At 35.8% G+C, this 25,859-nt stretch overlaps 1 protein-coding gene and 1 long non-coding RNA gene across 12 annotated transcripts in view; one reads left to right on the forward strand and one right to left on the reverse strand.

The window, feature by feature from the left end:
- Positions 1–246: 246 nt before the first annotated feature.
- Positions 247–22,705, reverse strand: MBIP (MAP3K12 binding inhibitory protein 1). 10 transcript variants are annotated; one of them, XR_001446208.3, is made up of 10 exons: positions 22,434–22,705; positions 18,659–18,778; positions 16,653–16,877; positions 16,477–16,573; positions 13,906–13,971; positions 13,520–13,672; positions 10,018–10,115; positions 2,449–2,487; positions 2,184–2,354; positions 247–867 (listed from the first exon to the last, which is right to left on the reverse strand). XR_001446208.3 is itself a non-coding variant. In XM_015143579.3 (9 exons), exons 1-9 carry the CDS (start codon positions 22,560–22,562, stop codon positions 763–765), a joined length of 1,032 nt encoding a protein of 343 aa, XP_014999065.1. In that variant the 5' UTR covers positions 22,563–22,705; the 3' UTR covers positions 247–762. The 10 variants fall into 10 exon arrangements, 6 of the variants coding, with proteins under 6 accessions (XP_014999065.1, XP_014999064.1, XP_077797035.1 ...); XR_001446207.3 differs by having other exon boundaries at positions 247–870; XR_013396224.1 differs by lacking the exon at positions 10,018–10,115.
- Positions 22,706–22,793: 88 nt separating this feature from the next.
- LOC106999401 (uncharacterized) overlaps positions 22,794–25,859 on the forward strand; it is a 151,286-nt gene continuing 148,220 nt past the window's right edge. Inside the window, exon 1 of one of the 2 annotated variants that reach the window (XR_013396238.1) lies at positions 22,794–22,940. This is a non-coding gene — a long non-coding RNA (uncharacterized LOC106999401). The remainder of the gene's footprint in view (positions 22,941–25,859) is intronic. The other variant, XR_003731560.2, reaches the window with a different exon arrangement.

A 25,859-nucleotide genomic window follows, 5' to 3' on the forward strand; every position in this document is an offset into this window, starting at 1 on the left:
AGAGAGGTACTATAATTTCTTTGTAACATCCTAATTGCTGTCCAAAACCAGACCTGGTTTTATAATATTAGCTAACATTTACTGAGCAATTCCCTTGAGACAGACAGTTTCAAACATACATGATCTCACCTCTTCTTCATAACAGTAAGGTAGTTTCTATTACTGTCATTCCCATTTCACAGACTGGGAAATGAGGACAAAGACAGATTAAGTAAGTTGTTCAAAGTCACACAGTCAATAAAGGGATAAAGCTGGATCTATTGTTTATTTACATGAATACTGACATCTTAGAAATTAAGAAAAACAAGTTCATACATCCATTTAAAATTCATTTCAGTCAATAAATTTTTGTTGAATGCCTATTATATGCAAAGTACTGATTTAAACTAATAAACTGGTTAACACCAATGTTACAAATATAAAGTCCTTTTAAAGTATCAATATCAAAATAAATTTTCCTTTCTGTGGTCCACAAAAGAAAAAAGATGTACCAGCACTTTTAAATTAAGTTTTTCAATTTCCAAAATACCTCCTTTAAAACAGAAGGGAATAAATTCCAACAATGCTATTTTCAACACATTCATTATTTAAAAACTTACTGGAATATCTGAAGATTACTTGCTGCAAGCTGGACTCGTGAAAATAAACCTTGACTTCACAGAGAAGTCTACATTGATAAATATATATCCGTTGAATTAATAACAGTGTAAGTTACACATATGTATACAAAAAAGTAAAATGACAAGGATGGAGAGGAGTTTTTCATGGAAGGTGGTGGGTTGCCATGGATTCTGCTTCTCTTGATTTTCTGAGGAGGGCTTGTTTGAGGGCACTAATTTTCTCATCAAGTTCAGCCAGTGAATAGTTCTGCTGTAAACAATAACGACACAAATTGCTGAATAAGATTCTGAAGTATCTTAATGCAGATAAAGTGCCAAATGAACTATAAATATTTAAAATATTTAAAAGCATGATCAAATGGGTTTTTTTCCCTCATGAGAATAATCTTAAACCTGCACAACTATATATGTTGACTATATCATAAATTTAAAAGCATAAAATAACAAGGCTTAAATATTTCTCTTTTCTAATGATTAAGCTCTCCTGAACCTTTTATACTTTGAAAGAATAAGTTTACAAAAAAAAAAAAAAAGCCTGATTATTAGACACTGGAGCCTATTTGAAGATGGGAGGAGGGAGAGGACTGAAATATTGCCTATCGGGTATTATGCTGATTACCTGGGTGACAAAATTATCTGTACACCAAACCTCCGTGACATGCAATTTACCCATGTAACAAACCTGAAAACCCCTTGAGCTTAAGTAAAAGTTGGAAAGAAGAAGAAAAATGCTAATTATACTACTACCAGGAGAAAAAAATCATTTGAGATATCAGCTATCCCTTTTAATAGAAAACTTTCTATGTTGATTACTAAAGTTAACCTGAAGTGGAAAACAGTGAAGAAAACACTCCTTTTGCTTTCCAATAAAAATTGGATTTGTTCAAGTCTATCTATGTGAACACCCTCACTTGCATTAATATTTCTAATTTAGACACAAGTATTATGTGGTGACTATTAGGGGGTAAAGAGAAAGGGAAATTGGGACTGAGTGCTAATAGGTACAGGGTTGGGGCGGTGATGGAAATGTTCTAGACTTAGTGGTGATGGTTGTACAACATAGTGAACATACTAATAGCCACTTTAAAATTATGAATTTTATGTTATGTGAATTGTATTTTTAAAGCAGCAACAAAGTGTTACAGTTTACTACATAAGAGTAACTTTTAAAAACCTGATTATTCTCATAATCAATAGTAAAAAAAGTTAACTTTAAAAATAACTGCTTAAAATACCTAGAAATTCTCTCTTGAGGGATCAACTACAATAATTTACTTCTGGAAAAAATAATTGCTATCAAAAAATTTACTCGGAATTTTTTAAGAAAAAAAATGCTACTCTTAAAAATTAGAAAGTCTTCTCCAACTTTAAATTCACATTACCACTATTAAAGTCTAGCAAAGCCTTATTATTTAAGGTTCAACTAATTAGTAAAGTAGCACTTTAGACAGGGCCAGCTGAAGTCAAACTCTGCCAAACACCCTTTTTGATGTAGATGCTACTAATCAGAAGTGTTCACAAAAGGAAGGGATGGGGGGAGACTGAAATTACTTGAGCACTTACTATTTTTAAGCACTTGATGAATGACACATCCTTGTACTACTAAAAGCAGGACAAAGGTTTTATTTATTTAACCTATCTGAGTCATTCCATGCCCTTAAAAGAATTTTTCTATTCAAGTATATTAGTTTATACTGCCCTTTTCTTCAGTCGTAAATTGTACCAGGGTATGACCTAAAAGCAACCATAGTAGAAACTTTTATTAATAAGAAAGGTATAAAACTAATCAAACTATTTCAGAAACCAAAATGAAAATGCAGTAACTTACTTGAGGTGGTTGAACTTTTCTTCTTTTTCCAGAAAAGCTCTAGATTTTAAAAAAAAGTAATCAACGTTTAAAAAAATCTAAGCATTATTTTTTTCTTTATGAAATACCGTACAAATTACGTACAGCCTTGGGAACTCTGACAGAAAGAAAGCCAACCAATTTACCAATACCAATTATTGTCTGTAACCAACATCCACCTTATATTCTGCAAGTTACCCTCTAAAGAGGATGACATTAACAATATATAATAATAATACTGCAGCAACATGCTTATCTTTGGCAATACATATTTTCCCATCAATTACCAGCTTCTAATGAGCCTGGGTGATTGTGGAAAGAGGTGCTCTGGGGATTTTCTGCTTAGTTTTTTTTTATAACCTTTCCATCCCAGGGTGTTGAACAAGCGAAGTGACAATAGACAAAGGAAAAATATAATCTGGTATATGAGGCCAAGAGGTGAAAACACACACACACACACCCTGGACTGACTATAATGGACACTGTGGTTGTTTATGCAAGGAGCTACCTATCCACTGCTTCTCTGTGTGGCCCAAGCCAATGGCTTCCTGGTCTTATCAGTGACTGAAATGGGCATGGGTCCAGTTCTGGCCAATGAGTAAAGGAGAAGACTGCTGGAGATTAAGAGGAGAACTTCTGGAAAAAGCTTCCTCACATCTTTTGAGAGAAAGCCCTCAAAGAAGGCAGTTTCTCAGGATACTGCTGTATCTGGGTAAGACACCTGAAAGTGCTGTAGCCATCTTGCCATCTGCCTGGGAAAGAAGGTAACACCAAGCAGAGTTAAGAGGGGAAAGAAACCTATTTTCTTACAATTATGATTTAGTCACTGAATCAATTAAATCTGAAGCTTGTGCTACCATGGACTTCCTATTTTATAGTTTACATAATGTTTAAGCCAATTTTGAGTTCAAATTTCTTACAGTTGAAGCTGACAACATTCTCATTGATCCACTAATGAGCCTTTTAAATCTTGGTCTAATGAATTCTTCCTAGACTTTTTCTTAGTTTCACACAAGCACTAGCTTTTAAATGGCAAATTAGTAAACTAGTATATTTAACAAACTGAATCTCAGAGACAAAATGTTCTCATGAGCATTTCTGACTATTGAAATTTTGAAGATAGCATTAAAACTCACATTTTCCTTTGTGTCAAAAGTTGATTCAAAGAACATCTAGGTATGCTTCTTATCAAGTTACAATAAGTTGGAAATCATTAAGTATTAGAATTAGTAATTATGAAATAATAGAGTTCAGATAATTATGCTCCTTCCTTTGCCAAACCAAGCTGCATACCTGTGGTAGGGCCTATGGGCAAATAAGGAATCAATGTTTAATTTGGCAATTGATCAGTCTCCTGACTTCCTAAGAGGTGGCTTTGTATACACTTAATGCAAATATAATTCCCCTTGGCCAGGCGCGGTGGCTCATGCCTGTAATCCCAGCACTTTGGGAGGCCGAAGTGGGTGGATCACAAGGTCAGGAGATCAAGGCCATCCTGGCTAACATGGTGAAACCCCGTCTCTACTAAAAACACAAAAAATTAGCCAGGCATGGTGGCGGATGCCTGTAGTCCCAGCTACCTGGGAGGCTGAGGCAGGAGAATGGTGTGAACCCGGGAGGCGGAGGTTGCAGTGAGCTGAGATCGCACCACTGTACTCCAGCCTGGGTGACAGAGCGAAATTCCGTCTAAAACAAAACAAAACAAAACAAAACAAAACAAAACAAAAAAAATTCCCCTTGTTCTCCTAGTCGTTTAACCTGTAATATATTGATAGTTTCTATGCTATTAAACAGTCAGATTACTACTGTATCATAGAACCAAAGCAAGAAATATCAAAATGAGGAAAGTAAGGTCATCAGTGGTTCAATGACTTAAAAACAGTAAAATGTGGCCTTTTGGGCTTGTTTTACGTCTGAGCAGAATATTTTGATAAGAAGAACACTTAGAAATACCATATCTACTATGGGTACACCAGATTAACTTTACTATTTGTTTTAGGTGTAAGGAAATCTCAGTACAGTTCCTGACTTAACGATGGCTAGATAAGGCTTTTCAAATTTACAATGCTGTGAAAGTGACACACATTCAGTAGAAACTGTACTTCAGATGCTGAATTTTGATCTTTTTTTGGGCTAGTGACATGTGATACGATGCTCTCTTGTGATGCTGGGCAGTGGCAGTGAGCGAAGCTCCCAGTCAGCCATGTGGTTATGAGGGTAAACACCCGATACTCTACAGTGTACTGTGCTGCCAAGTGACTTTCCTCAACTGTAGGTCAGGGTACACATTCTGAACATGTTTAAGGTAGGCTATGCTAAGCTATGATGTTTGGTAGGTTAGAGGTATTGAATGCATTTTAGACTTGATAATATTTTTAGTTCTTGATGAGTTTATTGGGACATAACCCCATCTGTATAGAAGTATAAATAAAAGGTGGACATTTTAACAGGTGTTGGTACCTGAGAGAAAATACTTGAGAGCACAGCACACTAAAGAAAGAGCTGGAGAAAGGTAATGCAAAATTGTCTCTCCTCACCCACTATTTTAGCTTAGTATGTTCCTAGTCATGCATCGCTTAATGATGGGGATATATTGAGAAATGTGTTAATTTTGTCATTGTTTGAACATCATAGAGTATACTTATAGAAACCTAGATGGTACACACCTAGGCTACATGGTATAGTCTATTGCTCCTAGCATACAAACCTGTACAGCATGTTTGTGTACTGAATACTGTAGGCAACTATAACACAACGGTATTTGTGTATCTAAACACATCTCAACATAGAAAAGATACAGTAAAAATACCACACTATAATTTTATGAGACCACTGTAATATATGCAGTTGACTGTTGACTGAAACATCCTTATGCAGAGCATGACTGTCATATACACACACACACGCAAATCCAGGGAACCAGTGCTCTAAGGAACCTTAAGGGTAAGGAGGCCTCTTCCATGACTGGCTACTTTCTTTCTTTCAGTTGTAAAAGGCAACTGATTCTACACGTGCAGTATCTAAAATGTTTTTCTTCCCTTCTAGTCCCAGAGCCCTGATTCAGACCTTCATTTCTCTCTGGCTTGGATAATGACATGTTTCCTAAACTAGTTTCCTTGACTCCAATTTCTCTCCAACTCAGACTTTATAATGCCACCAGACAGGGACCTAAATTATAGGTTTCTCTCTTTCTCTAAAACTTAATTGTGCTCCAATGATACTAGAAGTGCAAACTGGTTAGTATGACCTTCAAGGCCCCCTGAAATATGTTTACAATCTAATTTTCTAGCTGAATCCAGTTGTTCACTCATGCTTCAGACCCAGCACATGTTCACACGCACATGGCCTGTGTACATGGTGCTGACCTGGTTTTCAGCATTCCCCTCCCCCGATGCTTCCTTAAGAACCAGGAGTTACTGTTACGGACTAAGAATTACACCAAGTCAGTGCTTTGAACAAAGTTAACACACCTTCAAAGTCCAGTAATGAGCTATCAGCCAAGTCCTATCCATTCATTTGCACATCTACTTGATATCTACTACATTCTGTGTCTCAAAGATGAACAAGACACAGTTCCTGCCCTTGAGAGTTTCAAAATATAAAGTGAAAAACATGTATAAACATATAAGTGATAAATGCTATAAAACGAACAAAATACTTATAAAAGAATGTTGGTACTGTTTTCAAGTATCATACTTTAAAATCAGTAAGTCTTTGGAAATACTGAAAGATCATATATTTTAAATGAACTGTTAAGGCCATGCCCTTAAACTTCTGAAAACATTACATTTAAAGCTTTCCATGGCTAATGCGAAGAATAAAGACCTTTAGAATTCTTACATCAAAATGTCCAACAAGTATTATTAACTTTTGCCATAAATCCTGTTCTATACACATTATAACATATTTTGGAGTTTTATGTCTGGCTCATAAAATGAGAACTTTATATAATCTGATTACGTTTTATAAAACAAATATAAATGACATCTTTTTTCCTGACAAATATTTGTTTTTCTATGCCAGCCTTCAATGTTACCCACGATAATCAATCTCTATCCAACTGTAAGAAGCTCCCCATGTTTAGAATTCATCTACATGTGAATCTGAATAAACACATTTGAATGAAAATCTTTTCAGATTTCAGGAGTTCCAACAAAAGTTCAATCCTTAATAAATTTAATGGGCTCAACTTTTCTATCTTTAGAAGCTATAGGACTGTGCTACATATGTAGTTTCTTCTGTATACTTTTGAGGGATAAATATGTAAAATTATGCAGTTACCATACATGTACTCCCAGCATGATGGTGAGGGTGATGAATAATGTACTATGTCCTCTGTAAAGTATGTGCTCAACTCCTCCTGTTTGCAAGGACACTATTAGAGCTAGCTGTATTCCAAGTGAGGTTCCTAAAGATGGCTCATTCATCCTATTATAGAAGGGTGAGTATGAAATCTTCTTTCCCATAGGGCTTGTGTCATGTATGTTCACAGGCCTAAAGGACAGAATGAGTCTGAATATTTAAACCTTTCCAGTGTTTTGTTCTTCCTTGTAGCTCACTACTAATTTGATATGTCACTTCCAACACTAATCCAGAAGCAGTTCTTCTAAAAGATATATAGATTTTTTTAACATATTTGGAAATACTTTTAAAAAGCACCTGTTTTATCACAGGTTGCCACCATCCACCCTTTTCTGAATGCTTAATACATATATGCCAATCCTGTTTACATTTACAAATGCTTCTTGCCCCTGAAATTAGGCAGTCACCAAGCTTCATACTTCAGGCCTCAGACAATCTCAGTGTTCCTATCCATCGATGGACTCTCACCACTACACAGACTCTCCCAGTTGTCCCAAGTGTAAGTGCTATATCTCAAAAAGCTTACCTGATATTTTTACCTTCATAACCTCCTCTGCCTTCAAATTCACATTTCCCCCAAAAGTATCTCTCTCTCTAGATTTTCTTATTTCTATCAATGGTATCATTTTTCCAACCAGAAACTGGACTCTATCCTTGTTCTCTATTTCCACATCCAATCATCAATATTTGTCCATTTTTTTCCAACCTGCATTAATCTTTTCCATTCTCACTCACGTCCCTATTTTAGGATCTAACTTCACATCTAAGCTAGCATAACACTATCTCCTTGTCCTTAGTTTCTCTCTTTTGTCTCCCACAACTGTATTAGATAAATCTTTCTAAATATCATGTTCACAAATTACTTCTCTGCTCAAATGCTTTCAGTAGATTCCCCCTGCTCCCTGCCTGGAAAATAGATTTTAAACTTCTGAGCACAGCACTTAAGGTCCTAACAATCTGGCTACTTTACCTCTTTACCCACTCTATCCTATGTGTAACAGATCAAAACAAAACAAAAAGATTATGATGTGGAAGGCTTGTTCTTTTGTTAAACAAATCTATTAATTTTTTTTTTTTTTTGAGACAGAGTTTTGCTTTTGTTGCCCAGGCTAGAGTGCAATAACGCAATCTTGGCTCACCACAACCTCAGCCTCCTGGGTTCAAGTGATCCTCCTGCCTCAGCCTCCCGAGTAGCTGGGATTACAGCCATGTGCCACCATGCCTGGCTTATTTTTATTTTATTTTATTTTTGTATTTTCAGTAGAGATGGGGTTTCTCCATGTTGGTCTGGCTGGTCTTGAACTCCCGACCTCTGGTGATCCACCTGCCTTGGCTTCCCAAAGTGCTGGGATTACAGGCATGAGCCACTGTTCCTGGCCTATGTTAAATTTTTATAAATCAGAATCAGAGAAAAGAGATGAATGATACTGCAGTAAGTTCTCATTGGAGGCATCTGATACTACCATACTCTATTGAAAGATCAGTTCTATTGTTAGTAAGAATTATATTAACAAGGTATGAAATTGAACTAGAAAAATAACTTTCCTAGGTTACTAGAATGGGAAAAACTTATGGTAGACTACTGTAGGAAAAGTCATTAAAAATCTTTATGAAGTTTCCTAGGAAGACATTCAAAGAATAATCCTAAAAGTGAAAAGACCTTTGTAATTATGTAGTACAACCAACACATTTTCTAAAATTAGACATTTTGAAGGCCAGAGGAATAGAGTGACTTTTCCAGGTTTATACAGCTACTTCATAGTTCTGAAACTAAATAAGTGCCAATGAGGTTTTTACCATGTGGTAAGCAGTATGCTAAGTGTTTGATCGGCATTATCTCATTTGATCTTTGCTTCAGCCCTTAGTATTTTTATAAACCTCATTTTACATTTGAGAGCAATAAATCACTAAAACTCTTCTCTGAAATTTTGTCATTTAAGACTTGCTGCTCCCGGCCGGGCGCGGTGGCTCAAGCCTGTAATCCCAGCACTGTGGGAGGCCGAGATGGGCGGATCACGAGGTCAGGAGATCGAGACCATCCTGGCTAACACGGTGAAACCCCGTCTCTACTAAAAAATACAAAAAACTAGCGGGGCGCGGTGGCGGGCGCCTGTAGTCCCAGCTAGGCTGAGGCAGGAGAATGGCGTGAACCCGGGAGGCGGAGCTTGCAGTGAGCTGAGATCCGGCCACTGCACTCCAGCCTGGGCGGCAGAGCGAGACTCCGTCTCCAAAAAAAAAAAAAAAAAAAAAAAAAAAAAAAAAAAAAGACTTGCTGCTCCCTTTTGTTACGTGACCTGCCTTCTTCCTCTGGAAATACTTCTTTTCTGTAACTCATCTAATACTCCATCTATAACTTTGGAAGATTGCTGTCATACCTAAAATAAATTTTAAATATATTTTCACCACTAACTTGCATGATCCATGCTAAAATGGGCTATCTCACATAATTTTTCAGAAATAGGAGTTTTGGTATAATCTCACTTTGATATTATTTTAGTTCCAATATGGTACTGCTTTAAAAAAAAACTTAAAGAAGGCAGGTATTATATATGATCACCTCAGAAGACTGAGGAAAACACAATGAGCTCAGGATCATTTTTCTGAAAAAAGCTGATGTGCCAAAGATACTAACTTACTAGCACAACACTGTTTCTTAATGTTCTTGGAAAAAGGGGTAAGAATGAGTGAATGCTAGAGTTAAGGAATTACAAAAACATAGAAAGTCTGGTGGTTAAGGTAAAGAGTAAGAATGGCAGCTTGAGGTGTGCGTTTGTTTAGTATTAACTGCATGTGAGCTGAGGGAAGGAGCCTGTTGGGGAAGAGAGATTAAAGAGGCAGAGGGATCACTGACAGAGCAAGGTTCCAGAGGAAGCCTCTGTTTTACAAGGTAGCAAGTTCAGAGTAAAAGGCCCAACCACCACCCAATTTGACTTACTATGCCATGAAAATGGCCTAAGTTTGAGAATGTGGGTAATATATAATAGAAGTACCCCTTTTAAAAAATTCTAAATTTTAAAAATATTCAGAACCAGAGTTTTTAAGGAACTAGATATATCCCCTACACAGGACTATGTTCATTCATCTTTGAATTATTAAAATAGTTTTGCTTATAGATCAATGAGTGACTGTAAAACCACAACGAATCCAGAATAACATTTTAATTTAGTTTTAAAAGACACTTATACTCACTACAGACTGAAAATATTCAGGAGAGATGCCTTCCAATTCAAGGATTTTATCCTCAAGCTTTTTAATTCTCTGATAAATGTCTCTTGGCACTGGACCACCTAAATACATTAAAAAAAATTCTGAGATACTGTTGAATAATTCTTTCTTCTTACAATTTTTATTCTTAAAATACCATGCAAAGACACTTATGCAAAGGAATGGAAAATACTTAATAAAAAACAAAAGTAAAACAAAATGAAGTCCTTAGGTCATATTTTCATATTATACACTATTGGACATATTGTACTACACTTCCTCTCTCCAAACCCCATTTATGCTTCCTATATTCTAGGAGTTTCATGTTAAATTCATTTTACAAGATATTGTGAATAGCTTCCATATAGAACAATTTATATTTCTGATATGCTTTGATAACATGGGAGGACAAAAATGAATAGTGACAAATGATGATAATTCAATGCAGTGGTTGCAATATGTCATATTAGTTTCTTCAATTAATACTTCTTCCTACATGCCATATTTTTTCCTTTGACCTAAAAGAATGTAAAAAAGAGGCTTTACCATAATTTTAAACTAACAAACTTTCTGAGGAGGGGAACAGTAAATTATGGCCAAATTTTAAATTTATGATTATATCAAGAATCCTTCTACTTCTCACCCCCTCCACACTGCGGCCTTTTTGGTCCAGACCACTTCCACCTCTCCCTGGATTATCGCAACCCCCAAACTGGTCTCCCTGTTTCTGTCATGCTTTCATAGAGTGTATTCCCAACACAGGAGCCAGTGATCCTCTAAAAATGTAAGTTAGATCACGTCATTTCTCTGCTTCCAATACCTGATCATTTCACTCAGATTAAATACCTTCCAATATCTGATCATTTCACTCAGATTAAATACCAAAGCCCTCACAATGGCCTACAAGGCCATACACAATTTGGACATTCTCCCTATGCCCACATGGTTCCAGCCACTTGATTACTTTTTTCTGTTATTCAGCGAGGTCAAGCACCCTGTAAGCTTCAGCTAGTTCCCTCCACCTCCATAATCCCAAGTCAATTTCAAGTCTTAGCTCAAAAGTTACCTTATCAGTAATGCCTTCTCTCACTATCCTGTTAAAAACACCAGTACTACGAACGACTCCCCTACCCAGCACTCCCTTATCCTCCTTACCTTAATTTTCTCCATTCCATTACTACCACCCAACATTCAGTATATTTTCTTTCAGTATTGTTTCCCCATTCTAATGTAAGCTCCAAGAGGACAGTTTTATCTGTTTTGTTCATTAGGTAGAGCTGTGCAGCTTGTGCACTGGACAAACCGAGGAAGCATTAGTTTGTAAGACTACAATGCCTGGCAAAGAGCTGGTGCTTAATATTTACTGACTGAATGAATACATGATTAGCCAATCATTATGCAATTAAAGAATACAGGTACATTTTTATATCAAAATTGTCAACCTGTTATGTATAAAAATTCTAGAAAGTTTTTTTGAGGATTTAAAAAAATCTTAGGACCCTGGTTGTTCTTGTTCTTGAATAAAGTAACTTGTTCATTTGACTTTGCTCTTGCTGCTCCCTTTACCTACAACGTCCTCTGCCTTACTTCTGTATCTGTCAAGAGCCAGTTCAAGCTTCACTGGGTGACGCAGGCACTGCCTAAACCTCTTCATTCGCATAAAGGCTCCTTGTGCCCCCCGGCATTCTTCAGTGCTCCCGAGTTTTTTGGGACGGACTCTCACTATATTGTCCAGGCTGGTCTCAAACTCCTGGACTCAAGCTCTGTTCCCACTTCAGCCTCCCAAGGAGCTGGGATTATAGGCACACACCACTACACCCAGCCTTTCATTACTCCTTTAAAACTCTACTTCACTATTAATCTTTCTCTCATCAGATTATAAAGTCCTTGAAGCTGGGGACTATGATTATATCATCTCAGTATCCCTTGTGCCTAAAATAGTGCTTGGAGCATAGTAAGCATTCAACAGATGTTTTTCCAAAAAATTAACTATTTCATATTATTGAGACTTAACCGGTCAATCCTTTTATACAGTGGCATTTTAAACCCATCCACTTCTGAGGGAGGAGATTAATTCTTAATGCCAATGTCTTATTACTCTCAAAGATTTACTCATTCTGTTTTCTTCTTCTACCTTCATCTGGTTAGTATAGCTTCAGATAGCTAGTATACTCCAGCTATACTGGATTCAGATATCTCCTGAACCATATTTTGTGTTTTTGTCCTTTTTTGCAAATGCTGTTTCCTCTTTTTGGAATGCTTTGCTTCTGCTGTTCCCTCTTTTGGGAATGCTTTGCTCTGGGAAAATTCCTAGTAATCCTTCAAGGCCTCAAGTGTCACTTCACAAGGATGCCATCATCCCTTGACCTACCCTGAGAGAGTGAAACACTAACTTTCTGTCCCTCCTACATATATCCGCAAAGGTAAAATGAGCAACTGTTCATTCAATAAACATTTGAGCACTTGTTTTGTGCCAGGCACTGTAACAGGTACAAAGTAATGAATATAACAGGCATAGTTGCACTCTCACGGACTATCTAGCAAAAGACAGACATTAAACAGAACCATGATAACTGCTTTAAAGGGCAGCAGGGAATACCAAGTGCTATATAAGATTATACAAAAGGTGAATGTGCACTGGTCTAGGATTAGGAAGAAAAAGCATGGACAGAAGGGCATGAGTATAAAGATCCTAAAGCAGCAAAACGAGTGGGAGATGGGAAGCCCAGAGGTGTAGCTGGAACTACAGATGTGGACAATACTACTTAAAATTACAACCCCCTCCAATCCCAATCTCCAAATTTTTAGCTGGGAAGAAACAAGATCAAATTTGAGTTTTAGAAAAAGCAATCTGGCCGCAGCATAGAGAATGATCTAGAGGAAGTCTAGTGGCAAAGAATCCAGTAAATATCCTTCCATCAGTCCAAGCAAGAGATCACAGCAGCTTCAACTCTGGTAGCAGCAGTAGAGATAAGACAGAAGTGGGCAGATTTGAGAGATATTTATTCAGAAAACAGAATCAACAGACATGGTGACTAAACGGAGAGGGAGACTCAGGCTCTGCATCCAGTGAAGATTTAGGTTTGAGCAGGGTGCAGTGGCACATGATTGTAGTCCCACTGACACAGGACGCTGAGGCAGGAGCATCACTTGAGCCTAGGAGTTCAAGTCCAGCCTAGGCAAGTCTGGACTATCTCTTTTCCTTTTTTTTTTTTTTTTAAAGAGTTGTCACTTACTATCGGAGGCGTGTTGCTTGGGCTCTTTAAACTTCAATTTATTTATCTGTACAATTATAACAGCACCAACACCTCAAAAGGGTACTATGACCTTTTAAGTGAACTGACATATACATAACACTTTCTGAATGACTGGCACTTATCGTTCAAACAATGTTAGGAGCTAAAGGAAAATTTGGTGACTAAATGAACTGCAATTTTTTAACCATTTGCAAAGGTTCATTATGAGGTCCACTTAGCACTCTGCTTACCTGTCTGTAACCGCAAGTGGGCCTCAATATTTTGTAGTCGTTCTTCTACAGCCTGATTACCACAATCTCGAAGCATGCTGTTAGGTTTATGACCTGACCCTGGAATTCCTTCAGGTCTAGTCTGTGGTCCGTATGTATTCACAACTCTAGAAACTAAATTAACAAACTTTTGAGCCTATATACATTTATATTTCAAAAATCAGAAATTCTTATTCCCTAACAGCACTTTGTATTTTTTTCATAAAGACCATCTAACCACAAGTATGAAGGACGGCAAGATGTTTTTGTTTTAAAATAAAATTTAGATGGGAAAGTTATTTCTATTCCATTTTGCTAATAATCTAGACTTCTGTCAGTGACTCAGATGTCATGTGGTGGTTACTTACCTTTTACGTGACTTTTAAATCCGGGGTAAGGAGTAAAAATCGCATCAGTTCTTGCACAACTATTTTCTAAGGAGAATTTAGATAAATATAAGTTTAAATATATTCTTCCCTTCAAATGTATGAGATTTTAATAAACTTCCAATCATTCATATTAACATTTTACTCATAATAATTTTAATAAATAATAGTAACAATAAATTACCATCACACACAGGATAGAATTTAGTGACCTTCTTTACCTGTCAAAATGTATCGTAATATCTAATATTCTTACCTAATATTCAGATTTATATACAGAAAAGCCATCAACATTAAGTGGCACAAATTGATACAATTTTGAAAACCAATGTCACTATTCGGGCCTCTGGAGAAAATAATCTACTGTAGAGTATTTAAATTCTACTTCATCGTAGAACTAGAACTCATCATTTTTACTAGAATTCTTTTAATTCAGCATGTTTTATTTTAATGCCAAATTAGTGAACACCCAACAAAAAGAATTATGTATTTAACACATTTTTATTTCAGAACTCCACATAAAGATGACCTCAAAACCTCAAGTACACACACATTTCCACTCTACCTAGATTTCCAGTGCTCATTTTAGAAATCTGTCATCACAAAAGTCATCTACTTCTTCTCATCCTACCACTTTCAAAAAAGTTTAAATTTAGGAAAGGTCTGTTGTGAAAATTTGTTCCTATTTTTTTCCAAGCTGAAAAGTATAGTTTCTTTCAAATTAGATATCAATGCATAAATTACAAAGGGGGAAAATTGGAAAGATGTTAACATATAATACAACTAATATATTAACATAATTGTTATATATTAACATATGATACTACATAGTAATAATATATACTTGTGTTTGAAACAATGCTTAAAAGCCACACATTGGCAGTAAGTCTCCTGTAAAATTCCCTTGAATATTTTGTAAAAAATGGCTGGTAAATGAGATTCTTAAAAAAAAAATTCCTTCCCCCACCATGAAATTTGATTTTTAAAAATTCCACTGCTTATAGTTAGATTTGTACTATTAAAATCCCTTTTAATAAAAAGGAACACACTAACATATTAAAATGCATTTATATTTTTTCAGTTGAACTTTCCTTAGTAGTTCTGTTGATAAATCAAATAGTATGCATAAAATTCCAAATCCACTTAGCTTTTATATCCAGAGACTAAACAGTCATCTTTCCTTTTTTTTTTTTTTTTTGGAGGCACCTCAAAATATGCTTAAAAGGCCATCCTTTCTCCATTCTCTTCCTACCATTTAATGGGGCTAAGGGTTAAAAAAAGAAGCTATCATCCATTCCAGAACTATATTCCAAACATATAGATTAACTGACCCATCAGTGAGAAATTCAGCATGGTGTGAGTATATGAGTGCTAGTCACTCTCCACAGCAATTCTTTCTAGCACTGTTTTGAGCCAGCAAGGAATTGAATGGGCCAAGGAATCCTGCTGAGCATTTCAATTCTTGTCAATTTCTATCCCCTGGTGGTTTATAATAATAGAGTTAGCAGGGAGAACAGAGGAATAACATTAGTGACACATGTGCTTGCTCTCGCAACAAACCCTTTCTCATAGTCGCTTATAGCTGGTTGTAGTACCTGAGATTTTGCCATTGTTGCACCTGTTCTGAAAAGCTAATAGGAAAATATACCAAATTTAGAGATGCACATGTGTAATGTTAATAGTAGCACACAGCTAAATTCAGGATCCAATACCAGCCTATATTATTTCATTATTAAGAGAATCAGTGTACCAATGTGATATGAGTCAGTTTTAGGTTCATCTGACAATTCTATGTTCATAATAATTAGTCATGAGATATTAGAGGCAACAAGAAACATGTTCATCCCAATTATGAATTCTTCTCCATAATTTTTCCTAAGAACTAGTTGTTCTGATTATTACTATGGTGCCTGAGTATGATCTATGGCACTGCTTTGCAATATTTTGTATTCTGCAGCATAACTGCAGATTTGTAAATGTACTATAGCATCAAGTAGAGAGGTAAAGGAGAATCTGATGAAAAACAACAAACGTATGCACTATGGCAGAAAGGAAAAAAGCAAGACACCATAGTCTTCATGATAAATTGGTTGTATTGTGACATAGGACATTTCAAACAGCTCAGGAGTAGTGAGAAAACTGCTCCCTCTGGAGGAATATTAACTTTAAGTTCACTTATGTATTAACATCATGATTTCACAGTACATGTATAGGTTTGAAACTCATAGAGCTCAGTTCCTTTTACTAGTGGGATAGATCAACCTTGTCACTCATACCTCACATTCATTTCCTAAAGGAACTTTAAAATAATCTTCGCCAGTGATAAACACTTTTAATGTTAGCATTTACTTTGTGTAACCAAAATGAAAACCAGTTTGCAATATAGTCTATTATTAAGCAGAAGGAAACTCTACTATCTTAGTTACTAACTAAACCTGTGAAATAACTTGAATTGTGTTCTTAAAGCTATTCATTTAAAAAATAAATAAAAGATTAGAGCAACTATAAAAATTGTGCTTAAAACCCTATGAAAATTAATTTCTAGGTAGTTACCTTGATTACAATCAATAACATTGCAAAATTCCCTGACGTTGTTTTCATTGATTTCAGCTTGCTTTCTTTCAATAAATGCAGATATTCGTCTGTCAATCTACAAACAACAAGTTTTAACAGTGTAAACATAAGATTTTTAAAAATAATACCCTCTCACCCCCGCCAGAAAAACTTACTTCTGCTTTTCCAGCCTTTATCTGAACTACTTCTGGATCAAAATGGATCTGTGTCTTTTTCACATCTCCTAAATCACTTTCTTTGTGTTTTTCTTCCTCTTGTAGGTCACCAATGGAAAATTTGTCATTTGCTTCATTTTTGTTCCCCATTTCTGTTTTTCCTATCTCTTCAACAGCAGTTGTATTCTCCTCTTTAATTGGAGACTGAAGTTTTGCTAAAAAAGGCTGAGAACAACACAATTCCATCTGCTGAGGTTCAAACTGACCAAAATTAATTACACATTTAATATATTTACATAAATTTCTGCAAAGTAAATGAAATACTTAATATCAGTTAATAAATATAAAAAGTTGGTATACCAAGACACATAGATCTGACCACATGTAAGTATTTACTATTCTCTGCTATTGTAACCATTATCATTTGCTATAAATTAGTTTTAAAAAAGGAGAGAGGAAAAAAGAAAAGAAAAAAGAAAAGAAAACCTAAGGAAATTTAAAATTTTCTTTGAGAGAATCATTCTGTCACTCATCTTTTATTTTGTGCCAAATCAAAGCCTTCAGCCTCTGGCACCAATGCCACTTAATTAACATGTCATTCAAATGCCTCCTCAGAACACTAAGGCTTAGTATTTTTCCTCCTTAACATGAGAGCCAGTGCTCTCACTCAGCAAAGCCCTGCATTATCACTATATCACTGGAGATTCTCCACTTGAAACTGCAGTTGGCCAATGTGAATGAGGAAGATAGACATGAAATATATAGGTGTTAGGTTGAGTGAACACTCAGACATTTCCTGACATGGCAAGATCTCTTCTTGGGTCATAAAATTAAATTTTAAAAAAGAAAATGAACAAGAAAAAAAAAAAAGATCTATAGCTGAAAACAGGCAGAGGCCTATCACTATACTACAGGGGAAAACCCCTGTTGTAGACTATAAACTATATTACCCATTTACTGTTCCCCTCCCCCGCTCCCCACAATTAGGCCTCATTTGAGTTCTACAGCTCACTGCTCTGCCCTTTAAAACAGGGTTAACTATTACTTTTAACATGGAACAGTTAAAATTTCCCACAAAGTCAATGAATGGAGGGCTGAAAATTAATGCCTATTCCATTAGTCAAAACACACTAACACTGATAATGTTCCAATTATTTTTTTCATACCCACAATTTTGCTTCCATTGTTTGCTATACTACTCTTTTGAAACCTTGTAACACCTTAATCACAGTAAACTGACCAATCCAAACAGTTTTTCCACTTGTCTTTTTGACACTTCACATTTTACACTTTGATTAGAGATAAACTGCAAACTTACATCAATTATAATTGCAAAGATGTTCAATTAGAAACCAGCAAGGTCATAATACTGTTCAGTTATTAACATGAAATATTTAAAAATATAACAACATTATTATAAATACAGATTCAATATTAACTTCTAATATAAAGAATGAATTATTTCAAACTGTTAAGGAAAAGAAATGATAAAATAGTGACTGGCTACTTACAAAGATGAGACATTAATGTCACAGAAATTACTTTCTTTTTAAAAACTATGCTGAAACTGTTTAATTGCAATAGACACTCCAGGATGTGTCATGCTGGGATAATGCCCCTTCTTGAACCACTGAAAGCACTCCATGAGCCTCCAAACTCACCCAAGGCATGGAATCATTATCATAGCATGACACACACCTGCCGTGTCTTATTGCTTAATTATAACCCACCATAGATGGAACTGTATTGAATTTTCAGTGCAGGTCTAGAATTGAATAGAATTGCATTCATTCACTCTCATACCCACATTGGTCTTTTGGGCTATATTCCCTTAACTGTCCTGATCACTACTGAAATTAACAGATTTAGATTAAATCTGGATGTAAATAACCTTTTGTTAGCAACACTATTAATATAGTGTTTAGAACTGTCAAATACTCCAACTAATTTAACCACAATTAATGTCTATTTTCAATATCGGGTTATCATTTTAGCAAGAAATTTACCTGTAAATATAAAATGTGTTGTTCAAGTGCACTAAAGAGCAATGCAGGCTGGAATGCCGAGAGGCTCTGGAGCTTGTTCCAATCGATTGTAATTTTCACCACATCATCTCTGAGGTTAAGCTTCAAAGGGGCAAACCAGCAACATCACAAAAATTACACAATTAAGCTGTACATATGAATTGTCACAAAAATAAGATTTCTAGAGTAACGGGTCTATTTTGCTCTAAGTTATCAAGTTTTTAATAATACACTGAAATGCTCTACGCAGTTCCATTTTAAGAGGCCAAAAAAGCTACAGATTTTCATAAAAAACAAAAACAACATGACATGTCATTCAAATTCTATTCTTGGGTCTGTGTAATGCGACCATTTTAGAGGTAAAAACCATTCATGAAAGATGAAAAGATGAAGGCTCTTTTGATACTTCAATATCTACAAACCTTTGGATGGAGTCCAATATAGGCCTGCCCTATTCAGAATCCTACTACTTCTAGCTCAGAGCCTTAAACAGAGGAAGTACAACTGTTTTGTGAAAGTTTTAACATGCATCTTTCTCTTTATGTACACAAATACATATCAGAAATATATCATTATTCTGATGTCCTCCAAATCACATTTTTAGTTTTTTAACTTTTAACCAATTTTTAAACTAATTTAAAAGTCAAGATTATTCATACATATAAAGTGTAGGGATAAATGGCAACATGTTTATTTCAAATGAAAAACTATTATTTAGCTACAGAAGTCTGAAGCTGAAAAACAAAGACTTCTCCACTATAGTGACATAAGTTGCCAGACTGGATGAAATGTCCAGATCTTTTGCTAAATGCTAAGATATCAGTGCTCATTATATGGAAATTTCTATCAGTTGGTGATCTAATAGAATAAAATCATACCCAGAAAACTACCAACAACCTGAATATAAGATTATCATCAAAATGAGTGAAAAGTTTACAATGAGAGCGCCCATCTGCAGTCTTTTGAGTAAATAAAAGTGAACCATCACAAACTTTTCTAGGGACATGTGTTTATAGCATAGTATAAGAATACACTTCATAGTGGAATCAACTTAACATAATTTATTCAAAATGAGTCATCTTTTCTACAAAATAAAGGTGTTACATGAGTTCAAATACAGATTTTATTAGTCATAATTATAATAAAAAAGATGAATCACTGTACAAAGATCAAAAAGATGTAAGGTTACCAATAAAAAGATAATATATTGAATACTTTGTGACAGAAATGAAGATGAGAACAGAAGCATTTAGAAGTCCATATTAGACAAGCGTAAAGATACATGAAATTTCATGTAGGCTGCACTGGCAAAGATTATAATATGTTAAGATTTTACGTTAAAGTGAATGCATTCATTTACATTATTTTAATTCCTATAAAGATTTTGTTAGACAACAACCTGTATTATGTATGGAAGTAACCTATTATTGTACTTTCATAGTCTTCAAAGAGATCTACAGTTGATCACAGAAAACTTAAGAATACAGCTTGGGGATAAAGCAGGCAAATCCTCAACCAAAGCAAAGTATCACATTTTCTAGAGAAAATAACTTATAGAAAAATAAGTCTTAATGTTTCGTTCATAGTGTCATTTCAATTCAGCAGAATTACATAAGCTTCAAGTGCAATTAAGAATAACTGGTCTTTTAAGAAACTCACATAATAATGTCACAAATTAATTTAAAACTATTCTAATACACCTAACTATTCATTCAACAAATTCATTATTAGTAATATGAATTCTATGCATTTTGCCCTACAGAACTTGGAAGAGTAAACCATTCACTCGAAAATCTCTATTAGTCTGCTATTAATATAGACTATTTAAATAAATATTTTCAGTAAACACTTTACTAAATTAATACAAAAATCCAAGCTAAAAATAAGTAAGTGTTTAGCTTGGTAAGATGGACCATCCAGAGGCAAGCAAAAAGGTTAAAATTAGTAAATTTTGTGATCTTAAGTAAAAAATTCTTTTTAACATTCAGTTTTATGTTTCCTACTGAGATCTAATAATACAATGATACTTAGGGATGACACAGGATGAAGTTAGGCATGTTACAACATACCTTCTAGAAATCTTTTAAAGTGGTTGCAAAAGAAAATACTGATTTCTCTGGGGGCAATTTTGCAAGTGTGGAACTCTGGCTTTCACTCTTAATACTTCTCAAAATATAGAGTATTATGAAAACAGTTTGCATTTAACTGATGAAACAATCATATTTTTGACACCTGTATAGGAGGTCCCTTCACTGTGTCATGGTAAAGTAACCAAATATTTACTGTCAACATTTTTGACAGGTGACACAAATAAATTGTAATCGCTTCTTTACTTGTAGAGTACTTGAATGTTTAAAATTTTCTAATGAGTTTGAAAAATTCAGTATGCTAAATGTTTCAAAAGAAACGTTTAAATCATTGCTCAGTATTTTTAAAAAATATTCCATCTTCTGTTAATAGGTGAGCATAAACTTTTTTCATCTTGACATTAGAAAATAAACAAACTTAAGTTCCAACGTCGCCATAAAAAGTTCTCTAACTTTTAAACCATTTAAAAGGTCTTGGGTCTTAAGACTGGAATATATAACAAAACACCCCAAGCCTTTAAAAAACGATTTCGGTAAGCACTTGGCAAACAACTGAATTTAAAAGTTGTATCTTTAAGCAGACTCCATTAATAATTGCGTCATTACATAAAACCGTTTAACTTACAGTAATGTTCTTTGTAAGACACAACACACTATGATTTTTTAAAATAGTAACTTTTTAAAAAGCTGATTCTCCATCTACTCAAGGCTTTAAAAATAATTTTCACAAATCAGACAAATGTTCTATTTTCATAAGAATTTACCATTATCTTTGACACAAATGCCTGCCGTGTCCACATGCGCTAGTGCCAGCCTCAAAACAAACTTTTACGGCTAGAAAATGGTCTATGTAAGATAGAAAATATTTCCTTTTAAAAGGCAGGTAAACAAGCGTACTTTTAAATTGTTTCTCATTTAAAACTTGCTTTTAATTTTACACCGTGAAACGAAACAGTGACTTGATCGAAGAAGCCCACTAAATTCAAAACCAATTTTACTATGGCATTTCTGCAAAAGCGATTTATCAGTCAGTTAAACTAGTTAATAGTTAAATAACGACAGTTCTAAACGCAAACAGCATCAACGATGGATAACTCATCCAACTTTACGCTAGAAGTATTTTAAACGAATTCCTTTTACTTTCCTCCCCATTTGAAAGGGTTATAGATGCCCAAAACAGCCCCAAGGAAAAAAGAAATAAACAAAACCAAGTAACTCATAAGAACAAATTACTCCTTCCCCCCGGCCAAGAAAAAGCTAATAAGCGCGCGCTTTTCTATAAATCTCAGGCCTACTGACCAACCAATTCCCATAAAGAGTAAGTTGGAGGAAAAAGGACCCTGAGCGCTAGGCGCCTCCTAAATTCGCAGTGAAGCTTTTCCACATTCATTCTCCCCAAGCCTGCCTCTTTCGGAGCCGGGTTTTCACTTAGACCAACCTCACCCACTCTTGGAGAGGACAGCTGCAAGGTAAACTACTCGGCTACGGGTACCGCCGTCCTCCTCACTCCGAGCGAGGCGGCTGGGCCCGCGCTCCTCCCCGACCTCGGCTTCAGGGACGGCATCCCACACTTCAGCAGGCCTAGCTGCCCCCGGCCCCTGCTAGAAGAAAAGAATGGAGGGATGGGCCGGATGGCTTCCATATTCCCAGTCCCTCCGGCCACCTCTCACCTGTCCAACCAGGGTTTGTAGGGAGCGAAAGATTTCGTAGAGCACCTCTCGGGAGAGGCTAGGGCTGCATCTTCGCTCCAGGCTCCTGTCACCGCTGTTCGGGCGACTAAGCTCCGTGGCAGCAGCCATGATGCCTTTTCAGGCCGCCCCACCACCACCACCACCACCACCACCACCACCACCACCACCACCACCAACACCACCACCAACACCACCACCAACGTTTGCTCACAACCCCGCTCCCTCCCTTCCAGCTTTAGTCGCTTGGCGATGACGTACGACACGGCGTCTCGTTTAGATCAGGCTTTGAGGCCCCACCCTCTCTATGTGACTGACAAGCACGTTACACCAATCAGTTGCAACTGCGACATTACGCCGAGGCTCTGAAGTGGGAAATTGCAGACCAAAGCTAGGCTGGAAGGCTATATTTGAGGTGGTTATTAGCGTTGTGGTCTGTTTAGCGTTATGAAGCCTACCTTGACTCCCAGATGTTCACTGTGAATCTTGGTAAGAGGAGACATAGTTAAATTTTGTAGTTTGAGTCCCCAAATTAAAAGTTGACATTTTAACATGGCGGTGTGGAGTGGTTCTGGAGGAAGCTTGCTGGTCAGGGATGGAGTGGTGCCCGCAAGTGTTTCTAAACACTGGAAAACTCACACGGAATTGTCATGGTTGGATAGAACATTTTCATCTCTTCAAGTTTTAAGTTGTTGTTTTGGAGGCAGAGTCTCACTCTGTCGCCCAGACTGGAGTGCAGTTGCGCCATCTCAGCTCACTGCAACCTCCGCCTCCCAGTTTCAACCTGCCTCAACCTCCTGAGTAACTGAAACTACAGTTGATATTCTCCATTATAACTGTAGAGACTCTTAACCCTAAAATTGTTTCAAAGAAATGAAACACTGTCAATATAATCCAACAGGAATTTAACCTGGATAAATAATATGCAACCACAATCTTTGAAATTAGGACATAAAACCGAATTGAAATTTTACAAAGTATTATTTATCATAATAGCTTTATTATAAAGATGTTCGTGGGGTTTTGTAATCTTTTAGTCAGACTCCAATATTTTTAAAAAGTGTTATCCAATTTTAAAAAGTATTACAAGAATTTTTAGTGTCAAATTTTATTCAAAAACACTTTAAGAAATAAACATCAGCTGAGAGATAAGGAAGGTGGGATTTAAAACTCTTCATTCTGTTAATAGTCTAATGCATTTACAGTAGAGAAAGCAAAGGTGGAAACTTGCACAATGTGTATTCTTTAGTTTTAGGGTAGACTACATTAAAGGGAAGGACTAACGCATCGAGGAACTAGGATAAGGACGATGGAGATAAAAGAACTCCTTTGACCTGTCCCTAGGGAGTCTCTTAATTAGGCTTTCATTTCCAAAGACAAATGGGATCACCAGGCTTGACAGAATCTTGGAAAATCTTTTCTGTTCCCTTGTTGGCAGCAAGATATACAACTGATATTCCAGCCTATGTCTACAGCCAGAAAGATACTTCGCAATGTCCAATCTCAAATTGAGCAACCTTCTTATTCAAGCCACTCATCCCCATATCTAGCCTAAATTCATGATTCTTTGCCATGTTAGCATGTTTTGTTTGCTTCTGGTTCTCTTGTTAATAGAGAATAATTGTAATGGGGTAACTGTAGGTTTTTGTTCTGTACCAAATTAGCAATCAGTTTCAGATCACTTGTTTGCATTGAGGTGTTTCATATTTTTTCAAATATGGAGAACACTGATATGCAGCACATTTGGGAATATGCTTTGTACATTAAAAAAAATGTTGTCTTTAACAAGGTGCTGCTCATTCCTTTCTTTGCCATCACTGATTTTGAATTTTCAAGTTTTACTTGTTCTTTTGAGCCTCTAATATATAATTAACTGATGACCATTTGATTTGTGTATTGCTTCTCCATGTAATTCTGTGATTTGATATCCAGACCTGCACTTGTATCTTAGTATTCTTTACTTAGGTACAGGTTGAACATTCCTAATCTGAAACTTAAAAATCCAAAATGATCCAAAATTTGAAACTTTTTGAGCACCAATACCTCAGGTGGAAAATTTCACACCTGATCTGACATAACAGGTCATAGTCAACATGTAGTCAAAACTTTGTTTCATGCACAGAATTATTTAAAACATTATATAAAATTACCTTCAAGTTGTGTGTGTAAAGTATACATGAAACATAAATGAATTTCGTGTTTAGATTTGAGTCCCATCCCCAAGATAGCTTATTATATGTATGCATATATTCCAAAATCTAAAAAAGGTCTGAAATCTGAGACACTTCTGATACTAAGTAGTTCAGATAAGGGATGGATATTCAACCAGTAATACTTAGAATTTGTTAACTCTTTTGTGCATTCTTTCTTCTTTCTAAGGACCTTTCTTATTCCTTCTTGATGCCTATTACCTTCATTTTGGAAATTTTTCTCTTTTTCTTGTTTTATAATAGAAAATTCTATTTTAAATAGAAGAGTTTGTAGCCTGAAAGATTTGGATTCCTCTGGGTTAACTCAAAATAGAAATGTGTAGATATTGTGTGTGTGTATGTATGTATAACAAAAGTATAATACAAACTATGAAATTTAGAAAGGGAATAAAGGGAATAATTTTCTCTTTATGGAAAACTAATTACAGTTTATAAAGTGGGTTGCTGAAAAATCTGCTGCCTGGCAGAAATGATTCAAAGTGTTGGTGTTGGCGTTAGCAACAGAGTTAGAAATACTGTCCTGCAGGCTTATGCCAAGAATCAATTGGGAGGATAGAGACTATAAATGAAATCTAGGCTATTTACCTTATCAACAAAAATGTCTTTTATAATGAGCTTTTATGGCACAGCTCTATTAAATAACTCAGTTCCCAGCAAAATACCTGAGGTATTATAAGGGCTCAACTGATGTTTGTTGCATATATAATAATACAGATTTTATTTCAATGCAGAAGAGTAAAAATAAATGGTATTTGTCATCCCTGTCTCCCCATCACCTGCTGCATAAGTCCAAGTTCTTTAGAGTGACATTAAGGCTCTTATGATCTGGCCTTTGCCTAAATTTCCAGCCTCATTTTCTGCCACAAACCATCTGGTGCTTAACTCTTCTGCTGAAACTGCTTTTATGTCTTCAGCACTTTACTATTTCTTGCCTCCATGCTTTGATTTTTACCCTGTGCCTGTTGTCTGCTTGAGAAACTCCTTTTCCATTTTCAAACTCCAGTTAGAAAATCTTTGGGAAATCCCTCCTCATAAAGAGCTTATTTTCTCCTCTGCTAAACTACTCCTACAACTTGTATATACTTCTATTATTGTAGTTATCACAGTGATACTTGAATTTATTTGACTATATCTGTCTCCCTATTGAACTATAAGCATTTATATGTTGGTGTACGTAAGGCTTAGCATAGTTTCTGGC

The sequence above is a fragment of the Macaca mulatta genome, chromosome 7 (assembly GCF_049350105.2).
Source record: "Macaca mulatta isolate MMU2019108-1 chromosome 7, T2T-MMU8v2.0, whole genome shotgun sequence".
NCBI classification, from domain to species: Eukaryota; Metazoa; Chordata; class Mammalia; order Primates; family Cercopithecidae; genus Macaca; species Macaca mulatta.

Bases quoted from the DNA above. Each gene is read 5' to 3' on its own strand.
- MBIP (XM_015143578.3), bottom strand. From the start codon at position 22,562: ATGGCTGCTGCCACGGAGCTTAGTCGCCCGAACAGCGGTGACAGGAGC. The intron at 16,574-16,652 runs GTAAGTTTTTCT...TGTTGTTTGTAG, and splicing joins TAAAGGCTGGAAAAGCAGAA to ATTGACAGACGAATATCTGC. The intron at 2,488-10,017 runs GTGAGTATAAGT...TTTAAAATCTAG, and splicing joins CTGAATATTTTCAGTCTGTA to AGCTTTTCTGGAAAAAGAAG.